The following is a 14,489-nucleotide window of genomic DNA, read 5'->3' as shown; positions in this document are numbered from 1 at the left end:
CAGCTCTCTGGACAGGGCATCTCTGAAAAAAAGGCAGCAGCACCCGTCAAGGGCTTATAGATAAAACTCCCATCTCCCTGGGACAAAGTACCTAGTGGTAGGGGCCACTATTGGCATAGCTTCAGCAGACTTAAATATTCCTGCCTGCCACCTCTGAAGAGAGCACCAGATCTCCCAGCACAGCACTCGAGCTCTGCTAAGGAACAAACTGCCTCCTCAAGTGGGTCCCTGACCCCTGTGCCTCCTGACTGGGAGACACCTCCCAGCCCAGCAGGGGTTGACAAGACACCTCATACAGGAGAGTACTAGCTGGCATCTGGCAAGTGCCCCTCTGGGACAAACCTTCCATAGGAAGGAACAGGCAGCAATCTTCGTTGTTCTGCAGCCTCCACTTGTGACACCCAGGCAGACAGGGTCTGGAGTGGACCTCTAGCCAACTCCAGCAGACCTTCAGCAGAGGGGCCTGACTGTCAGAAGGAAAACAAACAGAAAGGAAAAGGACCTCCACCCCAAAACCCCATCCGAAGATCATAGATAGATAAATCCACAAAAATGAGGGGAAAACAGTGCAAAAAGGCTGAAAATTCCACCCAGAATGCCTCTTCTCCTCCAAAGGATCACAACTCCTCACCAGCAAGGGAACAAAACTGAATAGAGAATGAGTTTGACAAATTGACAGAAGTAGGCTTTAGAAAGTGGGTAATAACAACCTCCTTCAAGCTAAAGGAACATATTCTAACCCACAATGCAAGGAAGCTAAGAACGTTGATAAAAGGTTAGACAAATTGCAACTAGAATAACCAGTTTAGAGAAGAACATAAATGACCTGATGGAGCTAAAAAACACAGCATGAATACTTCGCGAAGCATACACAGTATCAATAGCTGAATGGATCCAGTGGAAGAAAGGATATCAGATATTGAAGATAAACTTAAATAAAGCATGAAGACAAGATTAGAGAAAAAAATGAAAAGGAATGACCAAAGCCTCCAAGAAATATGGGACTATGTGAAAAGATCAAACCTATGTTTGATTGGTGTACCTGAAAGTGATGGGGAGAATGAAACCAAGTTGGAAAACACTCATCAGGATATTATCCAGGAGAACTTCTCCAACCTAGTAAGACTGATCAGCATTCAAATTGAGGAAATACAGAGACCACCACAAAGATACTCCTTGAGAAGAACAACCCCAAGACACATAATCGTCAGATTAATCAAGGTTGAAATGAAAGAAAACATGTTAAGTGCAGCCAGAGAAAGGTCAGGTTACCCACAAAGGGAAGCCCATCAGACTAACAGCAAATCTCTCTGTAGAAACCCTACAAGCCAGAAGAGAGTGGGGGCCAGTATTCAACATTCTTAGAAGAATTTTCAACCCAGAATTTCATATCCAGCCAAACTATGCTTCATAAGTGAAGGATTTTGTCACCACCAGGCCTGCCTTACAAAAGCTCCTGAAGGAAGCACTAACATGGAAAGGAAAACCTGGTACCAGCTACTGCAAAAATATATCAAAATCTAAAGACCATTGACACTACAAAGAAACTGCATCAACTAACAGGCAAAATAACCAGCTAGCATCATAATGACAGGATCAGACTCACACATAATAATATTAACCTTAAATGTAAATGGGCTGAATGCCCTAAGTAAAAGACACAGACTGGGAAATAGGATAAAGAGTCAAGACCCATCAGTGTGCTGTATTCAGGAGACCCATCTCACATGCACACACACACACACATAGGCTCAGAATAAAGGGATGGAAGAATATTTACCAAGCAAATGGAAAGCAAAAAAAGCAGGGGTTGCCCTCTGATAAAACAGATTTTAAACCAACAAAGATCAGAAGAGACAAAGAAGGCCATTACATAATGGTAAAGGGATCAATACAACCAAGAAGAGCTAACTATCCTAAATATATATGTACCCAATACAGGAGCACCCAGATTAATAAAGCAAGTTCTTTGAGACTTACCAAGAGACTTAGACTGCCACATAATAGTGGGAGACTTTAACTCCCCACTGTCAATATTAGACAGATTAACAAGGATATTCAGGACTTGAACTCAGCTCTGGAACAAGTGGACCTAATAGACATCTACAGAACTCTCTACCCCAAATCAACAGAATATGTGTTCTTCTCAGCACCTCATTGCAGTTACTCTAAAATTGACCACATAATTGGAAGTTAGACATTCCTCAGCAAATCCAAAAGAACAGAAATCATAAGAGTCTCTCTGACCACAGAGCAATCAAATTAGAACTTAGGATTAAGAAACTCACTCAAAACTGCACAATTACAACCTGCTCCTGAATGACTAATTTCATTAATAATGAAATGAAGGCAGAAATAAAGATGTTCTCTGAAACCAGTGAGAACAAAGACAAAACGTACCAGAATCTCTGGGACACATTTAAAGCAGTGTGTAGAGGGACATTTATAGCACTAAATGCCCACAAGAGAAAGCAGGAAGGACCTAAAATCGACACCCTAACATCACAATTAAAAGAACTAGAGAAGCAACAGCAAACAAATTCAAAAGCTAGCAGAAGACAAGAAATAACTAAGATCAGAGCAGCAGTGAAGGAGATAGACACACAAAATGTCCTTCAAAAACATCAATGAATCCAGGAGCTGGTTTTTTGAAAAGATCAACAAAATAGACTGCTAGCCAGACTAATAAAGAAGAAAAGGGAGAAGAATCAAATAGATGCAATAAAAAATGGTAAAGGAGATATCACCACTGATCCCACAGAAATACAAACTACCATCAGAGAATACTATAAACACCTCTACGCAAATAAACTAGAAGAAATGGATAAATTCCTGGACACATACACTCTCCTATGTCTAAACCAGGAAGAAGTCAAATCCCTGAATAGACCAATAAAAATTCTGAAATTGAGGCAGTAATTAATAGCTTACCAACCAAAAAGTGTCCAGGACCAGATGGATTCACAGCCGAATTCTACCAGAGGTACAAAGAGGAGCTGGTACCATCCCTTCTGAAACTATTCCAAACAATAGAAAAAGAGGGATCTTTCCTAACTCTTTTTATGAGGTCAGCATCATCCTGATACCAAAACCTGGCAGAGACACAACAAAAAAGAAATTTCAGACCAATATCCCTGATGAACATTGATGCGAAAATCCTCAATAAAATATTGGCAAACCAAATCCAGCAGCACATCAAAAAGCTTATCCATCATGATGAAGTCGGCTTCATCCTTGGGATGGAAGGCTGGTTCAACAGACGTGAATCAATAAACATAATCTATCATCTAAACAGAACCAATGACAAAAACCACATGATTATCTCAATAGATGCAAAAAAAGCCTTCAAGGAAATTCAACAACCCCTCAGGCTAAAAACTCTCAGTAAACTAGGTATTGATGGAACGTATCTCAAAATAATGAGCTATTTATGACAAACCCACAGCCAATATCATACTGAATGGGAAAAAGCTAGAAGCATTCCCTTTGAAAACTGGCCTAAGACAAGGATGCCTTCCCTTACCACTCCTATTCAATCAACATAGTATTGGAAGTTCTGGACAGGGCAATCAGGCAAGAGAAAGATATAAGGTTATTCAAATAGGAAGAGAGGAAGTCAAATTGTCTCTGTTTGCAGATGATGTGACTGTGATTTAGAAAACCCCATCGTCTCAGCCCAAAATCTCTTTAAGCTGATAAGCAACTTCAGCAAAGTCTCAGGATACAAAATCAATGTGCAAAAATCACAAGCATTCCTATACACCAATAACAGACAAACAGACAAATCATGGGTGAACTCTCATTCACAACTGCTACAAAGAGAATAAAATACCTAGGAATACAACTTACAAGTGATGTGAAGGACCTCTTCAAGGAGAACTACAAACCACTGCTCTAGGAAATAAGAGGACACAAACAAATGGAAAAACATTCCAAGCTCATGGATAAGAAAGAATCAATATTGTGAAAATGGCCATACTGCCCAAAGTCATTTATAGATTCAGTGCTATCCTCATCAAGCTATCATTGACTTTCTTCACAGAATTAGATAAAACTACTTTAAATTTCATGTGGAACCAAAAAAGAGCCTGCATAGCCAAGATGAGCCTAAGCAAAAAGAACAAAACTGAAGGCATCACGCTACCTGACTTCAAACTATACTAGAAGGCTACAATAACCAAAACAGCATGGTACCAGTACCAAAACAGAGATACCAAAGGAATAGGACAGAGGCCTCAGGAATAACACCACACATCTACAACCATCTGATCTTTGACAAACCTGACACAAACAATGGGGAAAGGATTCCCTATTTAATAAATGGTGTTGGGAAAACTGGCTAGCCATATGCAGAAAACTGAAACTCAACCTCTTCCTTACATCTTATACAAAAATTAACTCAAGATGGATTAAAGACTTAAATGTAAGATCTGAAACCATAAAAACCCTAGAAGAAAACCTAGGCAATACCATTCAGGACATAGGCACAGGCAAAAGACTTCATGACTAAAACACCAAAAGCCAAAATTAACAAATGGGATCTAATTAAACTAAAAAGCTTCTGCACAGCAAAAGAAACGATCATCAGAGTGAACAGGCAACCTACAGAATAGGAGAAAATGTTTGCAATCTATCCTTCTGACAAAGGGCTAATATCCAGAACCCACAAAGAACTTCAACAAATTTACAAGAAAAAAACAACCCCATCAAAAAGTGGGCAAAGGATATGGACAGACACTTCTCAAAAGAAGACATTTATGCAGCCAACATAAGAAAAAAAGATCATCATCACTGGTCATTAGAGAAACGCAAATCAAAACCACAATGAGATACCATCTCACACCAGTTAGAGTGGCGATCATTAAAAAGTCAGGAAACAACAGGTGCTGGAGAGGATGTGTATAAATAGAAACGCTTTTACACTGTTGGTGGGAGTGTAAATTAGTTCAATCATTGTGGAAGACAGTGTGGTGATTCCTTAGGGATCTAGAACCAGAAATACCATTTGCCCCAGCAATCCCATTACTGGGTATATACCCAAAGGATTATAAATCATTCTACTATAAAGACACATGCACACATAGGTTTATTGTGGCACTGTTCAATGATAGACTGGATAAAGAAAATGTGGTACATATATACCATGGAATACTATGCAGCCATAAGAAAGGATGAGTTCATGTCCTTTTCAGGGACATGGATGAAGGTAGAAACTAACGTAAGAAAAGAAAACCAAACTCCACATGTTTTCACTCATAAGTGGGAATTGAACAGCGAGAACACATGGACACAGGGAAGGAAACATCACACACCGGGGCCTGTCGGCAGGTTGGGGGATAGGATAGCATTAGGAGAAATACCTAATGTAGATGACAGGTTGATGGGTGCAGCAAATCGCCATGGCACTTGTATACGGATGTAACAAACCTGCACATTCTCCACATGTATCTCAGAACTTATAATAAAAAAAAAATTTAAAAAAAGATACATTTTCTTGCCTAGAACCTTGCTTCTACTAAGATTACTTTCAAAAGTAAGATTTATTCCAAGGGGAAATATAATGACCTGTAGTGATACCACCATTCCCAGAACTATCCATGGTAGAAGCTAACTGGCATGTTTGAAGACTGAAAGGCTCTAGGTTGAACAAATAATTTATTGTCTAAATGGGGCTACTTCTAAGAGTGAAGGAGGGTGTTAATATCACTGGAATAAGAAGCATACATACCATCCTGGAAAAACCTGGACATAGTTGGACCATCACTAGACAGTCCCTTAAATTCTACCTTTTGAGATTCACTTCATAAGGGGTAAGAAGATTTTTTAGTCTTTAAGAAACTTATGTTAAAGTATAAGCTGTTCTGGGATCTGTGACACCCTAAACCAATGGTTGATAGCCTTCTATGCACATAGGGTTCCCCGGAGTCATTTGTTCAACATGTGGGCAGGTTCCAGAAATCTGTATTTTAATCACACAAGGAGTTCTGAGCACAATTGAGAAAACACTGTCTTAAGTCAGTGTTTCCCAAACTATGTTCACATGTTGTGCAAGATATAAATACATGATACAAGGGGAAAGGAGTTCTGTGGTCAATTAAGTTGGAAACTTCGTGTTAAACCTGTTGTCTTAGTCATTTCTGACTGCTGTAACAAAATAGTATTTCTCACAGTTCTGAAAGCTGGGAAATTCAAGATCAAAGCATTGGCAGATTTGGTGGCCGTAAACCATTTCCTGGTTCATAGATGGCCATCTTTCTGCTGTGTCCTCATGTGGTACAAGGAGCAAAAGAGCTCTTTCAGGCCTTTTCTGTAAGGGCACGAATCCATTCATGAGGGTTCTACCCTCATGGCCTAATCACCTTCCAAACTACCTACCTTCAAACACCATCACATGGTTTCAACACATGATTTTTGGGTAGCATGAACATTGAGTCCATAACACCTGGTTAAACAGGCTTTGTTTTTAATGACAGTGCTTCTAAAAGTCCTCCCTCTTAAAGGGGGATACAATGGGTGGCATTTTACAAGTTTGAGCATGGGCCTTTTAAGAGACACTAACATTTTGAAAGATGCAGCATTCCAAGGGAAATGCTGCTATAGACACATACCCAGTTCTTTCTAGATGATTGTAATAGCTGAGACCAAGATCCTGCAGAAACAGTACCCAGGGTAGGAACTAAATCTATAGGGAGATGAAATGGGACTTGCTTAGGGAGGTGGGAGGCCTAGTAGAAACTTCCCAGGTGCTGTACTTTTGTCTTCTGCTGGTTAAGCTTTATAACCATGCACTGGTTGGCTTCATTCTCTTTTCCTGCCATGCCCAGGACTGAAGCACAGTTATAGAATTAACCCTTTAATTCTTTTGCTTTCGAAGGTTTGATCTAATGAGACAATGCTGGCGGGAGAAGCCTTACGAGAGGCCGTCATTTGCCCAGATATTGGTGTCCTTAAACAGAATGTTAGAGGAACGAAAGGTGAGTATTAAAGTCAGGCAGGAGATCTTTAATTGGAATTCCTGATGTGCCCAGGGTGGTTCACAAAAAACACTGAAACAATTGAAGAAGTTCTTCTTGACATGGCCCTAAGTATTATAGAAACAAAGGATATCCCCCTACCCCCGCAACTTGGAAAAAGTTACAATTTTGGGGGGAAATAAGATTTCTATACAGGATATAGTCATGTACACAATGGAATAACATACAGAATTAGCCTATTAGAGCTAGAAGGAATTTTAGTCATATAGCCTGACCTTTTAATTTTATAGATGAAGTAATAGGCTCAGAAGTGGGTGATTGACTGAGGACACAGCAAGTATACAACAGAGCTTGACCTGCAGGTTACTATGAGGAGGGTCAGGAATTCCATAAAAATTTCTAGAAGTTAGTTGGCTATACTGATCTGGGAATCAAAAGAAAAGTAAATGTAGTTTAAAGAAATGGTCAAAACCCAAGTGGTAATTCAACTAGAGATGCAGGCGAGATCACACAGAGAGATGTGAAGATGAGATTCAGACAGGGGAAGGAACCCGAGAGAAGCTGAACACATTAGGAGGTACCAATAAGACACTGTGAGAAAGGCAAGCTCAGAAACTGAGGATACAGTATGAAATCTTACTTGCAGAAGGCAAGGGGATGCATTTTAGGAAGAAAGTCATCAAATACAACAGAGGGACTGAGGACAGAAAGTATCCCCCAAGTGCTTAGTATTTTGAGTTGAAACAAACCAAGGTACTGCTGTAACTGCCGCTGGCAGAGGTGGAATCAAAGCAGCCTATGTCTCTGAACCATTCTCATTCTTCCAGACCTACGTGAATACCACGCTTTATGAGAAGTTTACTTATGCAGGAATTGACTGTTCTGCTGAAGAAGCGGCCTAGGACAGAACATCTGTATGCCCTCTGTTTCCCTTTCACTGGCATGGGAGACCCTTGACACCTGCTGAGAAAGCATGCCTCTGCCACGAGATGTGATATAGAAGTGTACATATGTGCTGTACACCTGGGACCTTCACCACTATAGATCCCATGCATGGATCTGTATAGTATGCTCTGACTCTAATAGGACTGTATATACTGTTTTGAGTAAGAATGTGCTGAAATCAGAATGCCTGTTTGTGGTTTCATATGCAATAATATATTTTTTTAAAAATGTGGACTTCACAGGAAGGCGTGAGTACAATTAGTATAATGCATAACTCATTATTGTCCTAGATATTTTGATATTTACCTTTATCTTGAATGCTATTAAATGTTTTGCTATGTCAAAGTAAAATATTGTTAATAAACCTAACAATGACCCTGATAGCAAAGGTTAAGTGAGAGAAATATATGAATTCTAACAAGACATAGGTTAATATTTAAGAGACTGAAAAATCTCAGATTCCTCTCTCTCAATTTTATCCCTTGCCTGTAGCAGCCAGTCCCATTTCGTTTAGTCATGTGACAACTGTCTTGTGTTTCCACAGCCTGCAAGTCAGTCCAGAATGCTAACATCTAAAAATAGACTTAAATCTCATTCCTTACAAGCCTAAGAATCTTTAGAGAAGTATACATAAGTTTAAGATAATGGGATTTTTTTCTTTTCTTTTCTCTGGTAATATTGACTTGTATATTTTAAGAAATAACAGAAAGCCTGGGTGACATTTGGGAGACATGTGACATTTATATATTGAATTAATATCCCTATATGTATTGCACATTGTAAAAAGTTTTAGTTTTGATGAGTTGTGAGTTTACCTTGTATACTGTAGGCACACTTTGCACGGATATATCATGAGTGAATAAATGTCTTGCCTACTCACGTCTCATCCAGGAGTGTGTCTCATAGCTATTGCCACATGTCCTTATTATACTTTAAAGAAAAATGCTTTAAATTATCCATCCCTAGCACATGGAGTAGTTGGCGAGTATACTCCACTAGATACGGAATCTGAAACTTACCAGATTGAAAATTCTCCTAGAAGTATTCTACTGCCTAGTTCTTTTTCTTGCAACAGGAAGTACACCTTTGGGAGTGTTCCCAGTGTGAACCAAGGGCTTAGAATTGGAATTCTTTTTAATTGTGTTACAATGTTAAATAGAGTCCTCACTTAATGCCATTGATAGGTTCATGGAAACTGCAGTGCTATATAATGAAACCAATTTTACTATAGGGTAACTGATAGAAATAAGATGCTATCCCCATCAAGCCACCATTGACTTTCTTCACAGAATTGGAAAAAACTACTTTAAATTTTATATGGAACCAAAAAAGAGTCTGCATAGCCAAGACAATCCTAAGCAAAAAGAACAAAATTGGAGGTATCACCCTACCTGACTTCAAACTATACTACAAGGCTACAGTAACCAAAACAGCATGGTACTGGTACCAAAACAGATACATAGACCAATGGAACAGAACAGAGGCCTCAGGAATAACACCACACATCTACAACCATCTGATCTTTGACAAACCTGACAAAAACAAGCAATGGGGAAAGGATTCCCTATTTAATGAATGGTGTTAGCAAAACTGGCTAGCCATATGCAGAAAAATGAAACTGGATCCCTTCCTTACACCTTATGCAAAAATTAACTCAAGATGGATTAAAGACTTAAATGTAAAAATCTAAAACATATTGTAGTTCTACATGCTGCACAAACTTTACATATTCTTATGTATTCAGAAATTACAACTAGGCAACTGAATTCATCCGGAACACTCTTTATTCCCAACAGCATATTCAAGCAAAGACACATAGCAAAATAAAAGCTGCTCGTTATAACAGTACCTAAATGGAACTTAACTAAATGGAAACACGAAGGAAAAGCCACTGAAATATTGGTCCAGCATGTCATCGCCAAGAGGGCAGACTAAGAGATGCCAGCCTTTATCTTCCTACATACACAAAATAAATAAATAAATACAGACAACTATTCACATACCATAACAACCCAGAGGGACTGCAAAGACTCATTATAGGATCTGCAGCAATACAGTGGAGCACAATAATGAAGAGCAACCACACAGAAAGGATTGTGATCAGCATACCTAATACACCAGGAGATGTCTAGGAACAAAAAAGGTGGAGGCCTTAGTTTGAGCCACACAGCAGAACTACTGTCGTCACCAGTGACCTGCTTTGCAGAGGATACCAGCATCTCCTGCCACTGAGGTATCAGATAGCCATTCCCACTGGAGAACCCTAGAAAATGAAAGGTACATCCCTAACAACCTCTACCCCCAGAAGTGGCTGCTGTTGAGCCACTTTAAGAAAGGAGCCACCATTTCTTCTAATCCTGTACATACCTCAATCTTTGAGCTGCAGCCACTTCATAAGAGCCCTCAAGCTCCAGTCTCAGGCTCTGTGGCTACAATGGGCCCACACATGTCTCAGACACTGGAGCGACTGCCATAGTGAGCTAGTTTGTACTCTGGGCCCTAGAGTCCATACTCTGCATACCAGTTCAGTCACATGGATAACTAGGCTCCATCCTAACCCTAGAGCCATGCTAACTCTGTGTACACTTGTGTTTCCATTCTTGGTTCCCTGGCTACTTCACAAGCATTTGTAGCTCAAAACTACTACCAACATGACAGACAGGGCGCCTGTGCCTCAAGCCACCAGCTCAGCCACCATAGAGAACCAGGCCTTGCTCTGACTCTGGAACTTCTCTAACACTGTGTGTGTCTGTGCTCCCATTCTTGGCTCTACCAGCTGATCCAGAAGCATCTGTGGCTTGCATACTGTTACTGTAGGAGGGTTGCTTGTGCCCCAGGCACCAATGCCATTAACCCCCAGATCTCATAGCGACAGGCCCTCCAAATGTTCTCGTGCTTCAGGCCTCAGTTCCATGGCTGTTCCACAGGTACCACTCAAATACTGGTATTGTCACTATGGCAAGACAGCCCACTGACCAGACCCAGTGCCAAGACATACCCTCTCAGCTATAACTTCCCTAGTGGGAGAAAAGAGATCAGGAGGATCTCCTCAGCCATTGTCTCTAAGACCCCAACAACCCTTGCTGGCACTGTGGACATCCACAGTGTTGACCACTGAGGAGCCTTGCCACCTTTGTGAACACCAACCTCTGCAGACATAGCTGGTACCAGAACTACTGCAGCTCAGTCAGCAAATGGTCTTATATTCCATGGAGAGGAAGGTCTTTCCACAGCAAAACTAGCCCATGAGTTTTGCAAAAGGTGACTCCACCAAATGCACAGGTATCAACATAAGCAACAAGAAACATAAAAAAGAAAAAGACACCACCACCAAGACAGCACAATAATCTAGTAGCTAACCCCAAAGAAATATACAAACTGTCTGATAAAGAATTCAAAAGAATTGTTTTAAGAAAGCTCAGCAAACTTCAAGAGTATTCAGAGAAATGATTCAATAAAATCATGGAAAAAGTAAACAATCGAAATGAGAAGTTTAACATTGAAATTATATTTAAAAACCCCAACATTCTGGAGCTGAAAAATAAGTGAAATGAAAAATGCAATAGACAACGTCCACAACAGAATTGATCCAGCAGAAGAATCTGTGAATTCAAATATGTGATTTGAAAATATGTAGTCATGGGGTTGGGGGGAAGGATGAAAAATAATGAAGAACACCTATGGAATTTGTGAGACAGCATCAGAAGAGCACATGTTTGAGTTATAAGAGTTCAAGAAGAAGAGACAGAAAGGGGTAAGAAAGCTTATTTAAAGAAATAAATAGCATAACACTTTCCAAATCTGAGGAAAGATAAATATTTAGGTACAGGAAGGTCAAAAGTCTCCAAAGAGATTTAATCCAAATAATATTACAGCAAGGTATATTATAATCAAACTGTCAAAAAGCACACAGGATCATGAAAGCAGCAAAGAAAAAGAAGATTAACATATATAACAGAGTTCCAATAAGGCTAGCAGCCAGTTTCTTAGCAGAAATGTTACATGCCAGGAGAGAGTGGAATGATATAGTCAAAGTTCTGAAGAGAAAATAACGTCAACCAAGAATCCTGTATCTGGTAAGGCTGTCCTTCAGAAATGAAGAAATAAAGACTTTCCCAGACAAAAGTTGAGAGATTTCATTACCACTACATCTGACTTATAGGAAATGCTAAAGGGAGTTCAAGCTGAGTGAAAAGGATGCTAATTTAATAGCATGAAAATATGAAAGTCATTGGTGAAAGCTATCACACAAATTCAGAATAATACTGTAATTGTGGTGTATAAATCACTATCTTTAGTATGAATATTAAAATGGAAAGCTATCACAAATAATAGCTACAATCATTTGTTAAGGGATATGCAATATAAAAAATATAAATTGTGACATCAAAAAATGTTGGGGGGGTGGAAGAAAAGTGTAGTTACTTTAGTCAATCAAAATTAAGTTGTTATCAGCTTAGTCTACTATAACTGTAAGGTATTTTATATAAGCCTCCTGGTAACCACTAGCAAAAATCTACACAAGATACACAAAAGATAAAAAAGTAAGAAATCAAAGCACATACCACTAGAGAAAATCATCTTAAGGAAAAAGATCTACAGAACAAACAGAAAACAATTAACAAAATGGCAATAGTAAGTCCTTACATGTCAATAATTATCTTGAATGTAAATGTTAAATTCTCCAATCAAAAGACAAAGATTGGCTGGAAAAAAAAAGACCCAATTATTTGCTGCCTACAGAGACTCACTTCACTTTTAAAGATACACACAGAATAAGAGTGTAAGGATAGAAAAAGGTATTCCATGCAATTAGAAACAAAAAGAGAACAGGAGGGTCTATATTTATATTATATAAAATAGATTTTATGCCAAAAACTGTAACAAGACAAACAAGGTCATTATATAATAATAAAAGAGCAATTTATCAAGTAGATAAAGTAACTGTAAATATGTATGCACCCAATGTCAGAGCATCTTAAATACATAAAGCAAATGTTAATAGATCTGGATAGAAATATTACAGAAATAAGAAAAATCGTAAGTGACTAATATGAACAACTATATGCCAACAAATAATTTAGAAGAAACTGACAGATTTCTAGATACATACCACCTACCAAGACTGAATAATTAATAAACAGAAAACCTGAGCAAACAAATAACCAGTAAGGAGATTATGAGTCAGTAATAAGCCTCCCATGAAAGAAAAGCCTAGCACCTGACGGCTTCACTGGTGAATTCTATCAAACATTTAGGGAAGAAATAATACCAATTCTTATCAAACTCTTTCAAAAAATACTGAAAAGGAAGGAAAACTTCCAAGTTCATTTTATGATGCCAAAGCCAGATAAGGACACTACAAGAAAAGAAAATTATAGGCTAATATCCCTGGGTGAACACAGATGTGAAAATCTTCAACAAAAAACTAGCAAACCAAATTCAACAGCACATTAAAAGGATGATTCACCATAATTGTGATTTATCCCTAGGTTGCAAGGATGGGTCAGTATATGCAAATCAATAAATGTGACACATGGCATTAACAGAAAGAAGTGCATAAACCGTATGATCACCTCAATACAGGTAGAAAAGCCATGTAACAAAATCTCTTCATGATACAAATTCTCAACAAAATCTGTATAAAAAGGAATGTATCTTAACCCAGTGAACACCATATAGGACAATCCCCTAGCTAACATTATACTCAATGGTGAAAAGTTGAAAATTTTTCCTCTAAGATCAGGAACAAGAAAAGGATGCCCACTCTTGCTACTTCTATTGAACCTAATACTGGGAGTCCTAGCCAAAGCAATTAAGCCAAGAGAGCGAAAGAAAAAGCATCCAGTTCTGAAAGGAAGAAGTTAAATTGTCTCTGTTTGCAGACAATATGATCTTATATAATGAAAAAAACTCTACCAAAAAACCCTATTAGTATAAATAAACTCAGTAAAGCTGCAGGATACAAAAATCAACCTACAAAAACCAGTAGTGTATCTATTTATTAACAGCAAGCTATCTGAAAAAGAAATAAGGAAGACTCCATTTATAATAGTTACTAAAAACTAAGTAAGAATAAGTTTAACCCAAAAGGTAAAAGATCTGCACAATAAAAACTATAAAACATCAATGAAAAAAATCAAAGAAGACACAAATAAATGAAAGAATTTTTGGGGGGTACACCCAAGATGGCCGAATAGGAACAGCTCCAGCCTCCAGCTCCCAGCATGAGTGACACAGAAGACGGGTGATTTCTGCATTTTCAACTGAGGTACCGAGTTCATCTCACTGGGGCATGTCAGACAGTTGGCACTGGTCCATGGGTCCTTGGGTGCAGCCCGACCAGCAAGAGCTGAAGCAGGGTGAGGTATCGCCTCACCTGGGAAATGCAAGGGGGAAGGGAATTCCTTTTCCTAGCCAAAGGAAATTGAGACACACAACACCTGGAAAATCGGGTAACTCCCACCCTAATACTGTGCTTTACCAAGGGTCTTAGCAAACGGCACACCAGGAGATCATATTCCACACCTAGACCAGAGGGTCCCATGCCCACAGAGCCTCCCTCATTGC

The 14,489-nt window shown here is 39.0% G+C and overlaps 1 protein-coding gene across 2 annotated transcripts in view; it reads left to right on the top strand.

Moving 5' to 3' along the window:
• The window catches only part of TEK (TEK receptor tyrosine kinase), a 121,737-nt gene extending 112,932 nt beyond the window's left edge, over positions 1 to 8,805 (top strand). For both annotated transcript variants that reach the window (XM_015117580.3, XM_001105270.5), the window contains exons 22-23: positions 6,875 to 6,974; positions 7,802 to 8,805. In XM_015117580.3, coding sequence (XP_014973066.3) covers positions 6,875 to 6,974; positions 7,802 to 7,876 — 175 coding nt within the window. In that variant the 3' untranslated portion in view covers positions 7,877 to 8,805. The remainder of the gene's footprint in view (positions 1 to 6,874; positions 6,975 to 7,801) is intronic.
• Positions 8,806 to 14,489: the final 5,684 nt, after the last annotated feature.

The sequence above is a fragment of the Macaca mulatta genome, chromosome 15 (assembly GCF_049350105.2).
Source record: "Macaca mulatta isolate MMU2019108-1 chromosome 15, T2T-MMU8v2.0, whole genome shotgun sequence".
NCBI classification, from domain to species: Eukaryota; Metazoa; Chordata; class Mammalia; order Primates; family Cercopithecidae; genus Macaca; species Macaca mulatta.
Note: the sequence above shows the minus strand (reverse complement) of the source record. Positions and strands in the feature narration are given on the sequence as shown.